Genomic DNA, 24,167 nt, shown 5'->3' with positions numbered 1-24,167 from the left:
TAAAATAATTAAAGTAGGCAAAAATATACTAAAAAATTCATCAATCTTCTTTATACTTTGAATCAGGCTGATATTTTGAAATAAAATGTTGTATAATTCAAGTTAATGAAAACATTTTAATTTTCAAATATGTTGACCATTTTATATATATATATATTGAACCTAGAACGCTTGTATATGTTGATACCTATAATTGAGTCATTAATCTAGTAAAAATTTTTTTCTATTCAGAAATTACTAATATTTCTTCCCTGAAATGGAATTATAAATTTAGACTTTAGCAGAGGGAGAAAACTGAGTGACAGTGAGATTCATTAACTTTGGCCCAATATACCAAATAAAATAACATAACTGTGTTATAATTTACTATACCCCAAAATGTATATCAAATCTATAAAGAAAGAAAAACATCAAGTGTTTACAGCACATAGTGAACTACCTAGTAGTGGCAAAAAATAAATTAGCAAAGCATATTTATTCATTTCACTCTTTACACAGAAGCCCAGTAATGCAGTTATTCAATAAAATTGTCATAAGCTTCAGCAAAATGACGTACTATCATCAAAAGGATTTAATACAACTATGTAGATTACTGTTTAAGCATAGTAGAATTTCAAAGTATAAACTGAGTAATTTATTATTAGCTCTTCAAACTAACTTTCATTTTCTTAAACTAGAAAGATAGGCAACATTTTTCCCCCAGATTTTCTCGTTATAGGTTACTCCCAAAGGTTTTCAAGATTACAAATGATACTGTTTATTTTGAAAATTTTCAAACCTGCAATGGTAGTAATGGGCCAACTCAAACTCAGTGACCTCACAGGACCCTCCACATACCCTCTACCACAGCACTATACTGTAAAGTAATATTTCTCACAATCAAAAGCATTAAACTTATAATCTAGAACAGATTCTGCTGTTACAAGCATAAACTTTTTTAAAAGTCCCATACTTTATCTCAATAATTCATGTAAATTTCACATCTACTTCACTACTCCCCTATAAAAAATTATGGTTTCCTCAAAAACATTCAAGTAAAACTAAAACACCAGGAAAGTGTATTCTTTATGCTGTGAATTTTTATGTACTCTCACTCTCCTCTGAATCCAAAACTGAGTTAGACAATTATATAATAATCAATGACTTCCTTGTCCTTATTTACATTAGATAGTAGAATCCTTCAAAAGCTGGGACTGTCATTTTTAACTTTATTGTTCCAATACCTACACATAATGCCTGACACACACAAAATACTATGAGTAGATTAGATTGATGAACAAAATAAAGGAGGCAGTTCTAGACATGACTATTAGAAATATAAGATTTACATGAACTATGAGTTGCTGTCCAAACATGAAAGCAAAAACAGTAGCAAAAAAAAACTTAACCTGTACTTCTCTTTATTTCTCTATTTCAAATAGCCCCCTAGGCGGAATTCGGGTCTTAATCATTCTATTAATATCAAATTTTTAGGCTTGTTATCTAAAATAATAAGAGACAAAGCATTCAAATTCAGAAACTGTCTTGCTGACTATTAAAATGTGATAATGTCAAAGATAGTATTAAGCATCTTTAAGAAAGTAGGTTCGTTGAAAGTATAAATAAGGACCAAATTGGGCATTAGGTACTGTGAAATAGGATGAAAATGTTCAAATGGGGAGAGGAACAAGAGAGGAGGGAGGGTGAAAGGAAAAAAGAGAAAAGTAAAAACAAGAGAGAAAAGGAAAAAATGGTAACAAAGCTTTTTGTAAATGGGGATGGGAGGAGAGGTTGCAGAGCGGAGGAGCTGAAGGGAGGGTGAATGGGAAAAAATCAAGTTATATCATGCACAGGTACAAATTCTCTATGATGAATGTGATCATTATGTATATCCAAAATGTTTTTGTTTATGTATATCCAAAATAAAATCTGACTAAAGAAAAGTAGAGTCCTCTGGGGCCAGGAATTAGCTCAGCGGCATGAGCACCTGCCTGACAAGCATGAGGTCGTGAGTTCAATCCCTGGTACCGGAAAAAAAAAAAGAAAGAAAAGTAGAGTCCTCAACACTGAAGCTTAATATAATAAAAAGGCATTTTATTTACTTAAAATTAATGTGTAGGGGCTGGAGGTTTAGCTCAGCGGCATAAGCGCTTGCCTTGCAAGCAGGCAGTCGTGAGTTCGCTTCCCCGGTACTGATAAACAGGAAAAAGACAAAAAAAAAAAAAAAAAAATTTAATGTGTAAATATCTGTGGTCCATCAGAGATTGAATTGAGTAGACTTTCAGTAATTCTTAAAAAACAAGAAAGCTATTTCATAAGTGAGAAAATAACATAACAATATAATTGCAAAATAATGTATTATATATATATTATATAATAGTTATATAAGTAATATATAGACTTCTAATGTTTTAGCCAATAAAATCTGCTGGCAGATTTATGTATATAACAGAGTATTATAACATGTTATTATATAAATATTTTAGTTTTATATATTTAAAGTATATAAGTATATAATATATAAATATATGTTATATAAATAAAACGTATTGGCTCAAATAACATTATGAGTTAAATTTACATCATATAATTGTTATACAAAACATTCTATTCTCCTGAATGTGGAGATTTAGGTTCCTTCTTAAAAAACAAACATAAGAATATGAGATGAATTTAGCTTGTAATATTTTTTAAAAGTAACATATACCTGCTTTATTTTGCCTGAACAGGACATTTCCAACTTAAAAGTACTTTGAATAGTCCAGAAAAAGAAAATACTTGTTAGTTTCTTCAGTACATCTGCACCATAACAGAACAGAAACTAGGGGCTGGGTATTTAGCTCAGCGGCATAAGCACCTGCCTTGCAAGCAGGTGGTCGTGAGTTCGACCCCCGGTACTGATAAAAATGAAAAGACAAAAAAAAAAAAAAAAAAAACAGAAACTAAGTCTTTCCAAAATACAGGAGGAAAAGCAAGAAGACTTAGCACTTTGCTATTTTCTTACCTTTGTAGCAAAATGAGATTGTGAGCAAAGCAAAATCTGTTAAGTGATAAACAAACAATGGAAAACTAGAGATAAAAAATTAGGCAAATGGTAAAGACAAGAAACTTAATCAAAAGACACTCTCCCCATGAGAAAGTATTCTAAGGGAAAAAAGGGAGAAGGCAAAAGGGGCAGGAAAGCTCACATGGCATACTAGGCAAAGAGGAAATGGAAAGGCAGAGGTTTTGCTAAAGACTGATGAGATAACCAAAGGCTTTATAAAAAAAGAAAACCACGGAAATGTAGGGGATACAATAAACAGGAAAGGTAGTGACAGGTTTTGTTAGGTAACAATCACCAAGTAATCCAAATCCTATAACAAGGAATGAGTAAATGCTATCATTAAATTATAACTTTGCCAAACCATACATTATGTATATGATAGACAAGTCTAACTTACCTGGAAGACATAACTGCAATTTTTCTATTACAGTTGTAATGTTCCTCTGCTGAATTCTACATCGAATAATATCTTCTGTTTGTATTATCACCTTAGAAAAGAAGAAATGTTCATATTTTTAAACAGTTAAATAGTGTTCACACATTGACTCCACAAAAAAATGCATCATTTTCTTACCTCTTTCCCAGCATCTTGAAACCTTCGGTTTGTATCAGTAACTTGCACCTTAAAAATAATTTCACCTTAGTTAGACAAATATGCATAAAACTGTCCTGATGTAACTGTTCACCCTTGTAATCAGATCATGCTTCATGAGAAACTTAGAACAAAGAAATGCAAATTCAAATTAACTCTACAGCTTGAACTTGAACTTTTGATTGAAAAAGGCTTTTGTTAACTTCAATTACTTATGACAGTTCTTTTTAACAGATTCTGTGGCAAACTTCTCAAATTTACTCAGGATTTTTGAACTTTACTTGCTTCTCTAAGTCTGTCAAACAATTCAAATCACTGACCCAATTGACCACTGGTCCCTTTTTGATAACTTCAATGAGGTCTATGTGCCATTCATTGTCTGTAGGAAATGGTGATTGCATTTTATGGTAATTAAACATTCATACTTTGCTGAATGCAAACACTGGGTGGTTGATTAACATCAAACACGGAACTTTCAATCCACAGCAACATTTTAATGCTGCAGCTGCAGGCAAAGCTCAACCCCAAATTTTCCCACATATTAAGTGATTCATTAGGTCATCATAGTAAGGAAGCACATTCTGGTTTATTAAAAATCTCATTAATTCCTGAACAAAGATGTTCAGTGACCTCATTGATGCTGTGTTTGGTCTCTTGTTATCTGAATATCCTTTATATAATAGTTTTCTAATCATAACCTTTGAATTCTGTGTGCTAAACACTCTAAATATAAAAAAAAAAGATAAATAGGACAATTCTAACAACTAAATATTTTACATCTTGAGTGAACAAAATTCACAACGCTTAATGAAGGATGTTTTTACAGATCAACTTTAAATTATACATTGCTATTAAAATTTAAAATTTCAATGTAAGTAACTTTGAGAACAAAATCATTTATAGTGTTTAAATGATTTTGAAAGACTGCACTTTATCAAGATCATACTATCATTTAAAAAATTCTAAAACTGCAAATAGCATCTTTTATTTTATTTTGAGTTCACTTCCCTGCATGGAAAGAAATCCTATTAAGTCAACAAATTACTTGCTTTAGAAATAAAGATTACTCCTATCATTAGCATGACAACTATGTTAACAGAGCATAAAGGGCATTCCCAAATATATACACTAATTTGCTTTTTGAAAGCACATTTAATAATGACTGATATATGTAATACTATAATGATTGAGTGATTTAATGAGAACAAAAGCAAACAGAATTTCAACATATTTCCTACCTTCAGTTTTTCTGCATCTGTCCTTACTTTAAGGAGTTCTGTAATCGCATCTACAAAACCCTGATGATGAAAATTACACATCTTTTCAATTTCCTTGTCATGATTACGAATACAAGCATCTAACTTCTCCATAAACTTCTTGTGCGCATTTGGCTGGTCATCATACACAGACCTGCATGTATGTAAGAAAACTAAAATTAACTTCCCAGTTCACCAAAATTATTCTCTTTTAAGCCCATCTCCGCAGCAACTAAAATTTCTAAACAAATGAATTAGACAGTTATCGCCTTTAGTAGAAATAATTTGGATAAAAATATTTCTTTTTGGACCTGTTTCTACTAAAAGAGAAGCTCTCTAAAATAAATTACTATAAATCCAGAAATAAGGTCTAAAGCTAAAAGGATGTGGTTATGTCTTTAACATAATAAGGCTCAAAAGAGTCACTAAGTGAATGAGTAAGGAATGAATAAACTCAGAACTTCTATAGCATTTACTACTTATCAGGCCATGTTTTAAGTATTTTATTAATATAATAATCTAATCCTCACAATCAGCCAATAAAGTATCATCATTATCCTTGTTTTTAAAGATGTGCTACAGATTATCTAATTGCCATAAATTATACAGGTCAAGAGTGATACCTGGGTCAATAATCCTGGCTGAATGGCTCCTGAGTTCATATTCTCAAATACAGTGTTGCACTGTAGTCATACAATGTTATATAAATACGGCATAGACATGTGTACTATATCTCAGATTTATACTGCCTCCATAAACGGGGCACCCCACACTTGTTTACAACACAACAAAGCAATAACCTTTTTCCTGGCTCCTGGGATAGAAGCTTTTACAATGCTCTGCCTAATAATTCTCTTGGTTTATTTAGAGGACTCTATCAGTTTATTTAGAGGACTCTAACTGATACAGGACTGTATCAGTTACAGTGGGGGGCTTTGAGCTATTAGCTTTTAAGGAGCTGAAGACTAAGGTCAACAATGTCAACAAGGTCAACAATCAGTCATACCTACAAAGGCAGTTAGTCATGTCCACACAACCATAACCAAGTAAAGACCCCAGATATCATGGCCTGAGGGAACTTCCCTGATTAGCAGTTCTGAATGCGCTATACATCGCTGCTGGAAAAAGTATAGTCCATAAAATTCCACTGGGGAAAAAAACTGAAAGCAAATAGACTGTAAGTATGACAACACTGCTACATTCTCTGAGTCATTCACACAAATTTTTAACCTGAGCGTGATTCTATGGAAGTCCCAAAGTACACCTCCTCATCTGTTATTGCTTATTATCTGATTTTCAGTGAAAGTTCCATTTTCTTCGATAGGCCTTTGCCAATCATTGCTATGCCAAGTAATCTCATCTGCAGGACAGGTAAACTAATAGTCCTTACATTTACTCTAACATATAACCATACCATACTTTGTAATGTAGTTTTCATGGTGTGTGTGTGTGTGAGAGAGAGAGAGACAGACAGACAGACAGACATTGACTTTTGTTCCCCCAAATAGACTATAAATTTGTTGAGGGCAATCTCCACATCTGGGGTTTTAGTACTTACTATAATACTAAAGATAGCAATGTAGAATAGTAATTACTAAGAACATAGCCTCTTTATGAGCTAGAATGAGACTCTAAACTTGGACATCTCTTTTTCACTTACTGAGTACTACTTTCTCCATCTCCGATATGTTCAAAATAAATTCCCATACTCTTTCCCCAAAACCTGTTCTTCCCATAGTCTTCCATATCTAAGCAAACTGAATTCTTCTAAGTTCTTCTAAGTTGATCAGGCAAAAAAAAAAAAAGCCCACCTTGAAATCACACCTGACTATTCTTTCTCTCACCTGCTACCCCTATCTAGCACATCTAACCATGTGGCACTACCTCCATAGTTACCACACTTGACTCTGCAAACACGTCTTGCCTAGATCATTGCCATTGACTTTATACTTGGTGTCCCTGGTTTTACTCTTCCTCCCCTCCCCTTCAGTATGTCCTCAACATAGGAGCCAGATGTCCAATAGGGATTAATTCTATTAAAACATTATCCTATATCTTCTTTGCTCAAAACTGTTTTTCCTCTCATAATAGACAATAAGGCTACACATGCATTTCTGCATGTTACCTGTCTGGCCTCACTTCCAACTAGTCTCCATTTTCTTACCATATGCCAGCAATAGTAGTTTTCCTATGGTTTCTTAAATCTTGTCCTAAGGCAATCTTGTCCTAAGATTTGCAAATGCTGTTTTTTCTCCATCAATCACACAGGCCCTTTCTGGCACACACACACACACATACACACACACACATCATCATCATCATCATCATCTGTTTTTTTATCTTAATTTTATTTTCTAAACTAAAAGAACTACCGTAATGTAAACTGCATAAAGATATAAAGCTTTGTTCCCTGTTGAATCTTCAGCCTGTAAAGATAGATTCATGTGTTTTATTTCCTCTTGTATGCCTACCTCTATCAGAGTGTCTATAATATTAACTTTCTCAACTACAGCAATGAATAAATAAAATTTGACGTTTAAAACACAGTATCATTGTTAGAGAGGTAGCTCAGTGGTAGAGCACTTGCCTAGCATGCAGAAGACCGCAGATTCAATCCCCTGCACCACAAAAACAAAAATAAAACAAAACAAAAAGTCAGGCATGGTTGCACACACCTATAGTCACAGCACTAAGGAGGCTGAAGGAGAAGAAGATCAAGGCCCAGGCTGGGCTACACAATAAGACTGCACCTCAAAAAAAAAAAAAAAACACAAAAATAAACAAACAAATATTTACATTAGTTACCCCTAAAAAATGCTTAGGTATGAATCTTTTTAAATGCTTAAGAGCTGCATGAGGAAAATTACAAAACTCTAATAAAAAAATCACAACACTAAAAAGAGTTTAATGTTTTTATTAAGATTGGAAAGGCAATATCAGTATGATGTTAGTCCTTCCCAACTTGATTTACAGATTGAATGCAATGCCAACCAAATTTCCTGCAAATTACTTTGCAATATCAGTAAACATATTCTTTAAATTTCTATTCTATAAGACACTAACAAAGAATAAAAAGAGACACAAAGAGAAAGTATTTTCAAAACATCTGATAAAAAATTGTATTGTAAAATATACAAAGGACTCTTAAAACTGAAACATAAAATAACTAATCAAAATGCCTCATAGTTTCTCTTATATGAAACTCAAAGTATAAATAAAGAGCAAAATAAAAGACAATCGGAAACAGAGAGACAGATATTTTATAAATGAGATGGGAACCAGGTGATGGGGTGGGGAATTTAAAGAATTAAGATATGCAATGCAGATGTACCAACTCCCCATAATAAATGTAATTATTATGTACTATAAATGTATACTCATAAAATTTTTTAAAATAAAAATAACAACATACAAATAAACAAGAAGAGGAATAACAGATCTTGCCCAGAAATCTATTTTTAAAAAGTTCTCAAAATCCATCCATTGCTATATCTTTTTAAATTTATTCTCCAAAGTTTAAAAAACAAAACTATTTTATAATAATTCAGGAAATTGCCAATGTAGCATCACAAGTGAACTCCTTTTCTACTGATGTTTACGTGATGAAAAATTTTTTAAACATATGCAACATCCACCCTCCATTAATAGAAACCAAAGCCTGAAATGGATTATCTATTTACATCCCACGCTTTCTGCTGTTAAAATAGAACCGTAAATTCCAACAAAAATAACATTAAGGAATTAATTAATACAGCACGATGATCTCTCATTTGAAAGTTTAAAATCTTAAATGCCTCAAAAATCTTGTGAGAACTGCTAGGTTTTTCCTCATGTAAGAACTCCCTTTGGCGCTGGACAGCGCCCCCCTGTATTCTTTTCGTAAGGCAAAAAGCCACTGTCCACTTTTCGCGCATGCGCAAAGTCTCCCCCATCAGCTATCAATAAGTCATTCTGTCTGTCCCTTTGGCTCCGCCCTGTTAAATTCTAAATAAAAAGCTCGTGGTTTTTCCAGAAGATTCTAAAGGGTGCCTGCCTCTCTTCAGCATCCCTCCTAGGCCCTCAATAAAGGCCTGTTTTCCTTCCTCCTGTTTTCTCTCATTTCTCTCACCACCAGGAAACCAAACAAGAACCAAGTAGAAAATTCCACAATATAAAACTTTGTTTTCTGCACAAAATTATTTTAGAATACCAAATAAGGTCAGCACAGTGATGCACATCTGTAATCCCAGCACCTAGGGAGGCTAAGGCAAAGAGGATCATACGTTTGAGACCAGTCTGAGCAATTCATTGAAACCCTGTCTCAAATAAAAATAAAAATGATGGCAGATGTAACCCAGGGGCAGAGCAGTCCTAGAGTTTATCCCCAGTACTACACATACACACATAATATACATAATATAAAATTACCATCAGGTAAGGTGTGTAGGAAACATAAACGAACTTGTGGTTCACACTTGGGTTTCATCCCCAAGATACCTCATTACATATATGTAAGTCTTCCAAAATTTGTTCTAAAACCTGAGGTCAGAAGCACACTGGTTTCAAAGACTTCAAAAAGGAATTTTCAACCTGTACTGTGAGTGTGAGAAGAGTGGGTCTTAATCTATTTATTATATATTCTCATTCCTGACACTTTCCTGACTCTTGATAACCATTTCCTATTCCAGACATGAAAACAAACTACACACTCTAAAAGTTGATAAAAATCACCTGTCTCCTATAATACATATTTATGAGCAACATATACAGAAATTAAATCATCAAAATAAACAAAAGTTTTAAGCCACAAAATAGACTTCACGTAAAGTAATGAAATATCAGGCAAGGATTAAAATGCAAAATTTATCAAGTAACAGAACATTGGCTCCCAGTAAGGGCCTCAAAAGTTTCTAGATCTGACTTCTCATTTTAATAGCGGTAGCACAAATATAAAGGCCAGCAAGCAAGTATGAAAAATGAAATTAATCACTGCCTATAGTTGATTTAATCTTCTACTCACACCAATGAAAGTAACATTTAAATAACTAATTTAGAAATAGACTAATAAAGCCAACACTAGGAAGGAGAAAAAAAAGCAAAAGCAACTTTTATTCCAAGAATGTCTTAACACAGTATGTAATACAGAAACTATCCGTCTCATTTCTGATAGAATCTACATTTAAACAGAGAAATAATCTGGTGAGATAAGGGAAACAATATGCAGAAAAGCACAGATGTGCACTTCTCGTGAAATCCCACAGAGATTTAACTGGCCATAAAGAGGAGCTCTTTTGACTGTGGCTTCCAGCTTAATGACGGTCATGATAAAACTAACGATAACAATTAATCAGCGGTTTACATGAATTATTTCATTAAATATTCAGTACAGCTTTATGACATAAACTATGTTAGCATCCTCATTTACAAACATAGCTTAGGAAGAAAGATTAAGACATTAAGTTCAAAGTCAACACCAAAACCAAGCCAAGATTTAACTCCAAGTCCACCTGAATTCAAATAAAGCCAGTGCTCTCAATCATGTTACATAGACTCTCCCATCAGCAATGGTGAAAAGTGGCATGGAATGCAGAAAGGAAGTACCAGCATAGCAACCAAAGAGATCACCTTTGAAGATCAACAATTGAGAATGACTCACTAGGAAATCCCTGATGTGCACTGTTGCACCCATCAGGTAAAATCAACCAATGAACAGAAAAAAAGGAGATGAGAACTGAGGCATAGCTAATTGTTAGACAATATTAAATTACAAATGTAACAAATAAGAAGAACAAACTATGAAGTTTTGAAAACTAAGGACTCCTTGTCTGACTCCAGATAAAGAAACTCTGAAAAACCTATTTGTATTTTGCCAGTGAATGACCACATATTCCTTGAAATTTTGATTTGTAGAACAAGAAAGAAAATATCATTTGGTACTATTCCCTCTTTAAACTCTAAGCTGGTTAATATTTATATCTATCTAATATATTGTGCATGTGCCAGATATAACCATTCTAAATTTTTTAGCAATACACAATTTCAATAAAAATAAGCTTTCTTCTTTCAAAATGTACTCCCAGATTTTATCTACTGGCAAATCTAATCAACTTTTCAGAAATACACACTCATGGTTTGTTTCTCTTATATAACAGAACTAGCTATAAATTTAGGCTGTACCTTAGAGTTTCACACAAAGACCAAGATTTCAATATAAAAATATTCATCCTTTCCAAAAGCTTAGCACAGTAGAAGTTTACTTCTGGCAAAATTAATGTGAACTTTTACACACACAAAAATACAGATGCAAAATTAATTTTAAAAGAGACATTTTAAAGCTTCTTGTGAATGAAAAAGATAATTTATGACACACTAAAGCTTTTACTTATTTTAATTTAAGCCACTACAAATGCATAAAAACATGGAACAAAAGCATAAGTGAAAATCTTTTATAAAGTACTGAAACAATTTCTGTGTTTTATCAAATTTTCACCAAATCACTGAAATATGAGTTGTTGCACACCAGTTGATAATCCAGTAAATCAGACATTTGGAATTAAAACAATTAGCTTTCAAATATGCCTTTTTAAATTGTGTATCCAGGACTCCACCTAGTGGTAATAAAATAAACATAAAAATTTTTAAAGATAAAAATGTTTAAATTGGCTCATAAAAAATTAATAGTTAACATCAAATGTCTTAACTGAATCTACTGTGATTTTTTTTGAGAGATACTGTATCTGTAAATAAGATAAATGCTTTAGTAATATTGTACAGTTTCAATTTTGGAAAGAAAATATTTCTGATGAAAAATAACATTTACAAGGTATTATGAGAAAAGAACTAATATTACTGAAACTATATTAGGACAATTTTCATTTAAAAAAGCACAAATGTTATTTACTATTTTTGGTATATTTGTCTTTCACTATATTTTCATTACAAAGGATAATTCAATCACAATATCTGAGAAGAAAATAAAATGCTTCCTGAGAAATAAATTTTTTACTAATGTCTACATTTTGAAACAAACTGATATAATCTCAAAGTATCAAATCTTATCTTCCCCAAATTATCATTTTACTGGAATACTATAATTTCTTACCAAGACTAAAGAAAATGGCTTTGTTCTGTCTGAGAATGTGCTGCCATGTAACTAGATGGAAGTACTGACTGCATTACTATGTAAAAGCATGGTCAAGGACAACTTCTGAATAGTGTGCAATGTGAAAAGCTTCTCAGCTAAAGTGGCTGTCACTTAAATGTTAGGTACTGACACTGGTAGATCTCTCTATAAACTTTGTTATGTCAATCAACTTCTTTTAAGAAAAACACTGAAAAGAAAATGGACATTCAAATATTTGAAAAATACATGAAGAAATACTTTTCAGAAATCTCTGGGCACAAATGACACTGCTTTTACCTTTTGGAATTTCCACAAACCTTTACCAGAAAACTAAATTTCACGCTTATCTATGAGAAAATTTTATCAGTTACACTTGATTTCCTTTGCACATTTTCTGATTTCATTTTCCACACTTTCAAACATTAGCCATATTTTTTTGTCAATTCCTCAAATGACATGGCAGTCTTAACTTTATATTTCTAACAATAAAAAAAGATTTTGTGCTCTTTTAAGCATTCTTTTTTCTTCTAGTCTTTAGGTATTTTCATCAATACTTCAAATGCATATCAAGTTCAATTTCTAGTACATCAATCTTAGTATTACTGTATATTTCTAATATAAATTTATTTCATATTAATGAAATTACTTCTTTAGCAATTTCATACACACAAAGACACTACTGTGGATCAAAGCTAGGGTCTTATACATGCAAGGCAAGAACATATATATATATATATATACTTTTTTCAAATTATTTTCAGATTCTGGTATCAATCTTACTGGTTAATACTAAATGTTTGTTACCAATTTTAACGTATATGTTCCTGAATATTAAAATACAAGACCACTCTGATTGTCAGCTTTTGACATACCAAACTTTTGCTTGCTTGCTTGCTTGCTTGCTTTGTGTTACTAGGGACTGAACCGAAGGCTTTCACATGAGCTATATCCCTAGCCCTTTTTTTTTTTTTTTTTGTAAAGATAATAAAACCCAACAAAATAAAACAATAAATCAAATCAAAACAAAAGCAGTGAAACTGGTACAGAACTTCAAAGTAGAATAATAGCAAAACAACAATGGCTATCAATAGTATATCTTTTTATTTCCATAATAGTTGTCCATTTCATCGGATATAGCAAAATCAAAACAAAATGAAATAGAATAAGACCAATCAAAACAGATTATTGAATAAAGCAAAACAATCAGAACAGAAGAGTGAGAACAATATTGGATTTCAAAAACAAGATGAAGAAAATCCCCTTTAATTGTTACATCGCATAATGTTATCCTCCCTACAGACACTCAGACCGGAGGTCCCAGGACTACAAAGCCAGATGAACAATATAAACATTCAGTTGCTTTTTGTACCTCAGTTGCTATCAACTCAACTTGTCCTTCGAACCACCTGGTTGCTGGGAAATTGGGAGGGGGTGACTCTCAGTTCGCGCTGGTAGGATCATGGGAGGCACACTATCTGACTTTTCTCTTCCTGGACCCAGCATGGCCTACACAGTTCACCAGAAAAGCTGGCTGGTTGGTTTGTTGGTCTGGTCCTCCAAGCCCCAGCATAGCCGATTCTCCTGAGGCGCTGTATGACTTTTCTCTTCTTGGACCCCACATGGTCTACACGGCTTACAAGAAAGGCTAGCTAGTTAGTTTGCTGGTTGGCTATTTCTACCCTAGCCCTTTTTATTTCATATTTTGAGACACAAGGTCTCACCAAATCACTAAGTTGCCCAGGCTGGGCTTGAACTTACTGTCCACCTGCCTCAGCCCAAAATTTCAATAACAACCACATAAGCAACAATAGGCTAAAATAGTATTCAAAGTGGCACATAAGTTATTTGGGAGAATCACTTTTTTCATAAAATGATATAATGTGAAATTTTTAAACAAATACTAAATACTATCTAAAATGCACAAAAGATTCCCTCAAAGAAGCTACTCAAAAAATAAAAACTAAAAGAAGCCATTCAACCTTGGAAAAAATATTTCTATTATCCTACTCAGCAATATTAACTAGCAAGAAAAAAGATTATCAATCCCAAAGCATTATCCAGTACTCCTGACACTTTTCCAACTATTTTATCAACTACAGCAAGCACAACTAGCAACTTGCCCACAATTTTCCTCAATACTCTTGTAACAAGAAATACATAGTTCCAAGGCAGAAGTAGCCAAAGATAAAAAAAGATTCTTTCCAACAACATACACAATAGAAACTGGAAATCAAGTACAGAAAATAGGTATGTACATAAGCAACTTTAACACAGAGGATAACTGTTCCCTTAAATCATTAAAATTTATTCTAACAGTAATTTTTATGGAAGCAGAAGTAAATGAAATAGTTTTATAACATAGATGTAAAATTCTTTGACGCATCTTACATTGAAAGGTGAGGTCTATCACTTCTTGTTTGAATTTGAGCAAGCTCAGGACTACTTTGACCAATGGAGTATGCCCAAAGTAATAAATACTTACATGACTTCTGAAGCTAAAAAGAGCAACACAACATCTAACTAGACCACACTAGACATTTTGGGGAAAGTCACCTACCATGTAAGAAATCTGACTATTGTAAAAATATAGAGAGGCCATAGATAAGCACACAGGAACATCCAAAAATGCCTGAAATGTAAATGAGCCATTGTATCTAGTCAAACTTCAGATGGCTTAACACCCAGAAAATACCCGACAATATCTGCCTATAACCATGCTATAGTTTATATCTTAACTGACTCCAAAAATGAGTATGTTGGAGGTTTGATCCATAGGGAGGTACTATTTGGAGATGACAGAATCTTTCAATTGATTTTTTTCTGAATTCCTGATAAAGATTTCTGAATACAAAACAAATTATATACACATTTGCATAAAATATTTAAAATAGTACTAAACAGTACTAAATTAAAATCTTGTCAAGGATATTTCCTTTTTCTTCTTACTTGTCAAGGATATTTCTCTTTTTCATTGCAAGGACATATTTTTCCTACCACGCATGTATGTCAATACTAATCTTAAACTTCCTTCAAACTTCAGCGTTAAGATAATTTCATCAACAGGCATACTAAATAACTTTTCCATTATTTTGAATTTTCCCAGTTCTTTTACATAAAGTCTGTGCTATACTTTTAATGCACAAATGCTGTGAAAACATATGCAAAGAACTAAAAATCTTAATATCAGGAATCAGTTCACTAGAGGGCATCCTTCACCAAAAGGTAACCTTTAAAACTAAATTTGGTACTATACCAGAACATGATGTAAACCTCTTTATCAATCTAGTTAACACCTATGTATCAAAATCAACACCTATGTGCCTATAAAATTAAAATAAAAATCAGATTTCTACCTCTTTTTAAGCTGTTTTATCTTGTTACCTATTACTTTAATATAGTGATTTAAAGTAGCTGAACAGAACCACAAAAATTCTACAATTTCAGGCTCTTATAAGTAGTATGGACAATATGGCAATGTACAAATTTTATATATTACATACTTCCTAATACATAGTAGGTATTCACATACTGAAAGAACACACATAAAAATAATTTTACTAAAGAACACTTTAGTGTTTGAATTTAAAATAAATATATAAAAAGTATACACATCTGAAAACTGATGGGAAATTAGCACTGATGAATTAACTAAAATCTAAAAGGAACTGAACATCAATCAAATATAAACAAAAAACACCTTTCATCTTCAAAAGCATTAGAATACCTAAAATAGATGATGATTTTTATGATTTGTTCACGGTCAATGATATGGAGCATGGTACTAAAATTGCTGAATGAAAAATAACCTAAAATTTCTAACTGATGTGTCAGATTTTTTTAACCTTTTTCTCAACTGTATAATAACATCTTTTTTTTTTTTTTTTTTTGGTACAGGGATTGAACTCACCACCTTGCGCTTGCCAGGCAGTGGCTAAAGCTAAATCTGAAGCTAAATCTCTGGCCAATAACATCATTTTACAGGGGAAATAAGTTAAAATTTAAAAATTAATTTATGAAGGTTCTAGAAAAAAGCATCCTTGTATAAACTATATCCTAAAGTGAAAACAAGAAGCATTCTAAGTTATAGAAAATATTAAAATTGAAAGCCTGGGATGGATATGTAGTTCAGTTGGCAGAGTTCACAGCTTCACTAGAATGCATAAGACCCTAGATTCAGGTTTCAGAATTGCTCCTCACAAAAGAAAACACCAGAGGAAGAGGTTTTTAATTCTAATTTTGGATGAAAGAATCCCCCTATCCTGAAAAATACGATACCTATTAATATATCATATATAAATTATATAAATACATATGCATATTTAAAGGTATTAATAGGTATTTACAGACTTTTTAAAAAAACATCAAGTTATAAACTTTTATTACAGATTTAAAATGAAATTCTTATAAATCTCACTTCGTTCAAGAATAAAACCATTTTAAGACCTTCAAAGGTGTATTCAGAAAAAGCAACATTTGTTCCAAAAACATTTTAACACTATCAAAAAGATATCCAGGGGCCCTCCCTGCCAATGACATCCTAGATTGTAGCAAAGAGGATAAAGAAAATTGAAGAGATGAGACCCAAGGTCAGCAGTCATTTCAGAGATTCACTCACCACCTCCAACCTAAACCCTAAAATGGCAGAGCCAAAAGTAGCCAATCCACCAGCTAAGCACCTGTCCACTCCAGAGCAAGGCAGACGCTGGTAAACGCTGGCTCACCTTCTCATCCTCTCTGCCACCATCCAATTAATCATTTAATAGGAAGAAATGAGTAGCAATCAGAAATAAAAGACTGGTACTGAAGACCTTAGGTGCCTGTTTTATGCATCCACCAACCAAATAACTAAACCATTTGTACTAGCTATATGGCACTGAATTTTTAATATATTATACATAAATTATATAATTATATATAAATATGATATATAAAAGTATTTATTTTGACAAAATATATAATTTTTAAATTAATATATAATTTTAAAAGACAAAGAATTTACCAAATAAGTATATTCAAAACTACTAAGAAGAATAACAGAAACATGAGTTACCCTGATAAAACTCTGATCACTGGCCAGGCATACAGCTCAGTGGCACAGCGCCTGCCTGGCAAGCGTGAGGTCCTGAGTTTGATAACCGATCCCAACTTTAGTACCGATCTGCTGATCATTTCACAGCTTTGTAGAATAGTACAAAAAACAATAGAGACAAGTAATTCTGTGCCCACTCAAAAGCAGAATATAAATAACAAAAAGAAAAAATAATCTTTATATCTGTACTAGTCCTTTGTAATCTATAAAACAATTCTATGTATATCATTGTGTTTAATCCCAAGAACTGTAAGGAAGTTTATAGGTCAACTGATTTTATATCCACTTCACCAATGAAGGAAATGAAGATGTCAAAGGATTTGTTTAACACCATGTAGCTACTAAAATGCCAGAACCAGGTATACAACACAATTCATGGACTCTCTTATTAAAGAGAACTAAAAAATACTGCAGAAAAAAAAAAAAAAAAACTAAAAGAGGCGCACTGCAAAATTCACCAAACATTCAGTTGCTGAAATTATTTTCCTTAAATATACCAGCAATATGTTCACTGTTCACTTACATGTCATCCTTCTTACTACTAAGATAATGACCAATTAATGAAATCTCTCTAAATTAAGCTTGTAAATGGCAAATTGGACACAAAGCTAGCAAAGAAAGGGGAAAGTAAGGAGTTGTGTTGTGGTAGTTTTTTTCTATCATTTGGAAATTTAAAAAAATATTGAAGGCTTAAAAATTCAGTGGTTAAGTTGTGGTATTTTTATACAATGGAGTACTACTCAGCTATAAAGAATGATCACATTGAGATATTTACTAATAAATGGGTGCAACTTTTTTTTTTTTTTTTGTCTCTTTCCTTTTTTATCGGTACCGGGGATCAAACTCACGACTGCCTGCTTACAAGGCAGGCGCTTATGCCGCTGAGCTAAATCCCCAGCCCTAATGGGTGCAACTTTAGACCTTACTCATAAGCGAAATAAATCAAACTCACATGTATAAATACCATATAGTCTCACTAGTACAAGAAATAGTAAGAGTACATAAGAGTTTATGGTAATCATGATTCCCCATTACATTGTTTTGAAACCTTATAATGATCGCATTGGTTAGTTGTAATGGGTTTGTCCTTGTTTGTTTGATTTTATTAACTGTGATGGTATGAACAGCTAATTTGAGGGAAACAAGTCATTATAGTAGCCAGTACTGGTATATCATCTTACTCTGAAGTCCTACCGTGCTTTTGCTCTTCTGTTTCCATTGGCTCTATCATGTTGTACCTTATTGGACTGTATTACGTGTGAAGGTATAAACAAATTTTCTATGGAAAATGAGATAATACAGTAGCCATTGTTTGTTTTCTGTTATTTGGTTCTGTAATACTCTCATTCTCTTGAATGTTTTTATACTATTTTGTTATGTTTGATACTATTATATATGAAGTTATACTCAACTATTTCAAAGAAAGAGACATTGTGGTAGTTACTGTTAGTTACGGGTTGTCTTCTAGAGAAATTCTGTGTTGCTTACGTTGTTCTGTTCTGATCTGCTTTGTTATGTCCTGTTTTGTCTTAATCTCTTTAAAAAAAAAAACTCAGTGATTTTTCTTGCACCAAACAGCCTCCTCTCCAAAAAACAATAAACCAGAGGATGGCCTTACTAAGCACCTATGGAAGAACTACAGAGGAAGAAGAAACCTACACCACTGTATTCTGAGTTTATTTCAAGAGCTGAACCTTTTCTTACTGGCATAGACTTCACATACAGGATGCTGCCTCCATAAGCATAGCTCTACCCGGCCCAGGGATCCGACTTTCATCGGAGTAACTCATGTTTCTGTTTTTCTTCTTAATAGTTCTGAATATACTTATTTAAGTAATCCTTGCTGCTCTCAACCCCAAGTAGACAAATCTCTTATTTTTTAAGTTAAATTTTAATGTTTCTGACATTGCAGTTTTAGCTATCTGACACTCTAGAAAGCAAAGCATGTGGATCAGGAGTGTGTAGGGTGCAGGGTTAAATGGCTGACATCCATTAGACATCCATTCTACCTGTTATACAATGCCTGCAGCAAATGACCTAAATGATCCCTACATCAATTTCCTCATCTGCAAATGGATATACTAATAATCCCTCATTTGCTTCTTGTGGAGATTTAGTGAAATAATACATTTAAGTATTTAAAACAATAATACATACAAAATATTCAGTAGATATTAATTATTCCAATTATTACCTAGGCAATCACTTTTATCTCATTAGCAAAGATCTTAACTATTTAGTTTTATATACTTATTCCTAGAGTTAAAAAAAGAACCACCTGAATTTCAACATGAGAAAGTAATTAAACTCAGATAAATACTGTCATGTTACTCAGCCATCAAAAATAAGCCTTACAGAATGCTTTGAGTGCTCATAAAAATAGTATATAGGTATTATACCACATTAAATTTTAAAAAGATAAACATGCACACACACACACACACACACACACACACACACACACACATACTCCCAGGAAAACCTAGACATATGCCCACTAAATATTAATCCAGTATTTTTAAGAATATTGTTTTTTGCAGTTAGTAGGAGAAAACCCAGAACCTCACATAAACAAGGCAAGCACTCTATCACTGAGCTACATTCCCAGTCCCTGCATATGAGTTTTAAATGATATACATAAGTATGAATTTTTAACCATTTATATTCTAATCATTTAAGATGGTCCAAAATTGCATTTAATTAATTTTTATAATATAATAAAATTATCAAATTCAGTAATTTTTCTGTGTATGGCATATCTCAAAACAGTCAATATACAACACAACTTTATAATCCAAACAGTAGTATCTACTGTCTTTCCAAATTCTTTTTGCATTACTGTCTTTCTCTGAACAACACACTTTAAGCTGTCATGTTTGCTTTTCCTTTTTTTCTGTGGGTGCTATAATCTCAACAAAATATCTACCCACTAAACATAATGATGAAGATGTCATGATGGATATCCTGGTTGGCATTTCATTACGCTATATTTTTCAATTATTTGGCCTACTTAACCTAATCTAAACTGTAAATGACTTTTTCACCTTGTTTTGAATAAACAACAAACAAGTTCCATACTGTTTGATCCACAATATACATAAATATTTTATTGTAATATTTTTTCCTCATTTTTTGATTACAGGATAACCTGTTAGATGTTGGTCACCTCCATCAACAACACTTATAGAATTTTTGATCACTACTGAAATTTTGTAATCATTGACCACTACTGAAATTTTTTTAGTTTCATTTCTTCTTTCAAGTTCTATCATTTTTGTATTATGAATACCTGACAATAAGGAGCCATCTTGTTGTCTTTTAAAAACAGACTTTTCCTCTCTGATATGCTAACATTTTTCCTTTTTCAGTTTTTTTTCTTTTGCAGATTTTTTGGCACTTCCTTCCTATTCAGTCTCAGTGTCCCAAATGTATCTTTTGTATAGTAAAAGAATATCACTCAGTTATACAGAAGTATAAAAATTATATCTAATATACTTATGAGTTTTTATAAATTGTAGTGCAAAATTATAGGTTTATTGGGGCTGGGGATTTAGCTCAGCGGCATAAGCGCCTGCCTGGCAAGTGCAAGGTCCTGAGTTCAATCCCTAGCACAAAAAAAAAAAAGAGAGAGAGAGAGACTAGAGCCAGCAAAAGTGAATCTACTTTTGAGGCAGGGGATTTAGCTCAGCTGCACAAGCACTTGCCCAACAAGTGTGAGGTTGCAGGTTTGATCCTCAAACCAAAAAAATAATAATAATTACAAGTTATTTTTACAAATATGAAGTAGTAAAATAACCAGAAATAACTTTCACTAGAAACAAACATCAAAGGCAAATACAACATTCTAAATGAAAAAGCATGCTAAAATTGGTTTATATAAAATAGACACGTGAGTGTAACAAGAATCGACTGGTTGAAATGACACCTGCCCAAGCAACACTGGGAACATTACATAAACACAGTGCCCAAGTGATGCTCAGGGTAAACTGTTAAGGGGCTAAATGAAAACGTTATATTGAGAAAAAAAAAAAAAGGTACACTATTTTGGTGGAGAAAACAAATGAAAATTATATGTAATGTAGCTGTAACTTCAACAATTTTGGGCCAGTAACAGACAATAGTAGGAACCGAACAAAGAAACCTTTTCACTGAGCTCACATCTCAACCCCTTTTTAAATTTATGTTTGAGACAGGGCCTTCCAATGTTGCCCAGCCTAGGCTCAAACTTTCAATTGCCTCAGATTTCCAGCATACTGGCATTACAGGTATGTACCAGCATTTTGGGCTTCCTTCATCAAATACTCAACAATTGTCTGTTCCAGTCTTTTGCAAAGTTTTGGCTGCTCCATTGATTCTTTGAGATACCCCCAGCAAGAGTCTACCATTTTTTAAAATTTATCCTTAAGTAGGGGCTGGGGATTTAGCTCAGCGGCATAAGCTCCTGCCTTGCAAGCAGGCAGTTGTGAGTTCGATCCCGGTACCGATAAAAAAGAAAAAATTTATCCTTAAGTCAATTGGTTTGGTTTACATACTATAAAACAAATTCTTAGCCAAGAAACACACTCATACTCATATATACATTTCTAACAGCTAAAAGAGCCTCACAAACTTCTTTGCCTGACCAATATATTACAACATGTTTTCTCAAATGAATAGACTATAAGCATACCACAATAATGATCATCTCAGCCTCCAACCTAATTTCCAGTTTGTATCATGACATAAAAAATGCTGGGAAGAAATACCACATAATAATCCAGAAATAAGGCATATTTGAAGTCTCCTGAAAAATAGCGTATCAAAGAGGTCTTCAATACAATGCTATTATGAGATGATGGTAATATGCCACCTACACATTCCGTATCTTTTTTCAAAACATCTATAATATTGTAATGCTAAGTAAAGCATTCAGAGTAAGGTATGTATCCCAAAATACCTGAACTGCTATCGAGTATCCAAACCAATTAGATATTCTGTAGAATATAGTAATCGAGAGTTTTGAACAACAATGGGCAAAGAGTATATAAACAAAATCCAATTTCATCACAGAATACTAAAAAAGTTTCATACAAAAAATATTCATCTTCTGCATATTTTTCCACAAAATATTTCATCTAACTTGCTATGTACGCTCTTAAAATTGTTTGTAAAATAATGGCAAGGTGCTTCAGTTGGAGATACTTGGTCGAACAGATAATGACATAGTTGACATACCCCAATTTGTTTTAAAAAGAGGGAAGAGGTGCAGAACCATAAAAATCTTGCACTTACAACGTATCATAACCATAAAAAAGTGGTCTACAAAATAAAAGTACCATTAATTAAAAAAATTTAAAGGGTATGATCACATCTTAAAGAATCATGACCTAGAAAAGCATCAATAACAAAGGCAAAAAAATGAAACATTATTTTCCCTATATTTCTCATGTTAAATTTTATTTGCCTTATTTTCCTCTATCTACAATTTCTATCTTATTTTTTGCTAACAGTATCCTATTCCCATGCATAAGAAAGAACCTACTGCAGTTTGTTAGTTAACATTACATCATATAACTGAAGTCAACGTTTCATATTTACATTACAGACATTAAAATTCACTCACTATAATTCTGGATTACAGCACACAGCATAATCACTAATGAACATCCTCTATGGTGAAACTTGAATTTGTAATCAGCCAACACAGATTTGCAATAGACTTCCTTCTTCCTGTTTTTACATTTCTGACCAAAGAGATGTCTCTTCCTGTTGACTTTTATACTACTTGGTAAAATGCAAAGACAAGAAATGGAAACACCCAATACACATTAACTGTATTTGTTCTCTAGAATAAACAATTGCTGAAGTAACTCTTACTTCCTAATGCTCAAATAATTAAACAGATTAATAAATACAGATACAGACTGCTTCCCTAGAACACTTTAGAAAAATCAACTGAAAGTATCAATCTGAAAAAAGCTCTAATGTGCATTCTGCCAAACAGCTAAAGAGATAAACTATATGCTCTACCAAAGTCTTTTATAAGAATATTAATCTACAATCAAGGAAAAATTTGCTCAAGGATTGACTTTTAGTAAAACAATAAAAAAGAGATAATATTTGTTAATGGAAAACAAATACTGAGCTTTACATTTATTATCCAAGTACCTACAATGTTAAAAATTATGAATGTAATAGTCTACAATTATCTATATTTCCCAAAGCAAAGATGTTTATATGCCCCCCAAAAATCAGCAACAAACTTGCATGAAACAAACATGACACTATATTTAAGAGAGAAAAACAAATTAATGAAAGAGGACTTCAACATACCTGTCAATCCAAAAAGAGCAGGTAAAAAATAACATAAAGCTTTAGATATAAATAACATAAAGCTATATTAATAACTTAATTGCTATGTATGTTTATAAAATTGTGACTCCTTAATAAAAAAGAATATGCTTTCATTTCAAGAGCATACAGAACACTCACAAAAACTAACCATACATTAAGACACAAATAAAACCTCACTGAATTTGAAAAAATAGAAATAATACAGATTGATCTAGATATATTAATAACATTAGAATTTCTTAAAGATGTTGAATATTTAAACTAAACATCTAATCAAAGAGAAAATACAAAAATAAAACAGCATAATTTCCTTTAAAAAGCAGTAAGAAAAATGTAACAGATCAGAATATACGAAATGTTCATAGTGCAATATTAGATATTAGATATAAAGCAAAATCATTGAAAACTTAACAGCATTAATTGAATCAATAAAATAAACAGGTACAAAATACAAAAAAACTAGAAAAAGAATAAAAGACACAATGGAATCATTAAAGATACATGCAGAAAATAATGAGCTGGAAAATTAAGGAAATAAGTCCAAAACAGGTTGTCAAAAAAACACAGACAAACTACTACTAACCTAATGGGAATGGAGAGGTTCCCTAAAGCTGAAAATACTCAAAAACTAGAACTGACAAGAGGGGTTTAATCATCAAAAAGAGTGCCAGGCTGTAATCCCAGCACTCAGGAGGCTGAGGCAGGAGGATTGCTGCAAGTTCTAAGCCAACCTAGGCTACAAAATGTGTTCAAAGCCAGCCCAATCTATT

At 32.5% G+C, this 24,167-nt stretch overlaps 1 protein-coding gene across 4 annotated transcripts in view; it reads right to left on the bottom strand.

Annotated features, from left to right (window-relative positions):
• The window catches only part of Exoc6 (exocyst complex component 6), a 182,446-nt gene that overhangs the window by 129,036 nt on the left and 29,243 nt on the right, over positions 1-24,167 (bottom strand). For all 4 annotated transcript variants that reach the window (XM_063239365.1, XM_013143813.2, XM_063239366.1 and 1 more), the window contains exons 2-4: positions 4,856-5,027; positions 3,600-3,647; positions 3,423-3,513 (exon numbers count right to left, since the gene is read on the bottom strand). In XM_063239365.1, coding sequence (XP_063095435.1) covers positions 3,423-3,513; positions 3,600-3,647; positions 4,856-5,027 — 311 coding nt within the window. The remainder of the gene's footprint in view (positions 1-3,422; positions 3,514-3,599; positions 3,648-4,855; positions 5,028-24,167) is intronic.

This window comes from Cavia porcellus, unplaced genomic scaffold (genome assembly GCF_034190915.1).
Source record: "Cavia porcellus strain 051 isolate PalLab524CR breed Dunkin Hartley unplaced genomic scaffold, mCavPor4.1 scaffold_28, whole genome shotgun sequence".
Classification (NCBI taxonomy): domain Eukaryota; kingdom Metazoa; phylum Chordata; class Mammalia; order Rodentia; family Caviidae; genus Cavia; species Cavia porcellus.
Note: the sequence above shows the minus strand (reverse complement) of the source record. Positions and strands in the feature narration are given on the sequence as shown.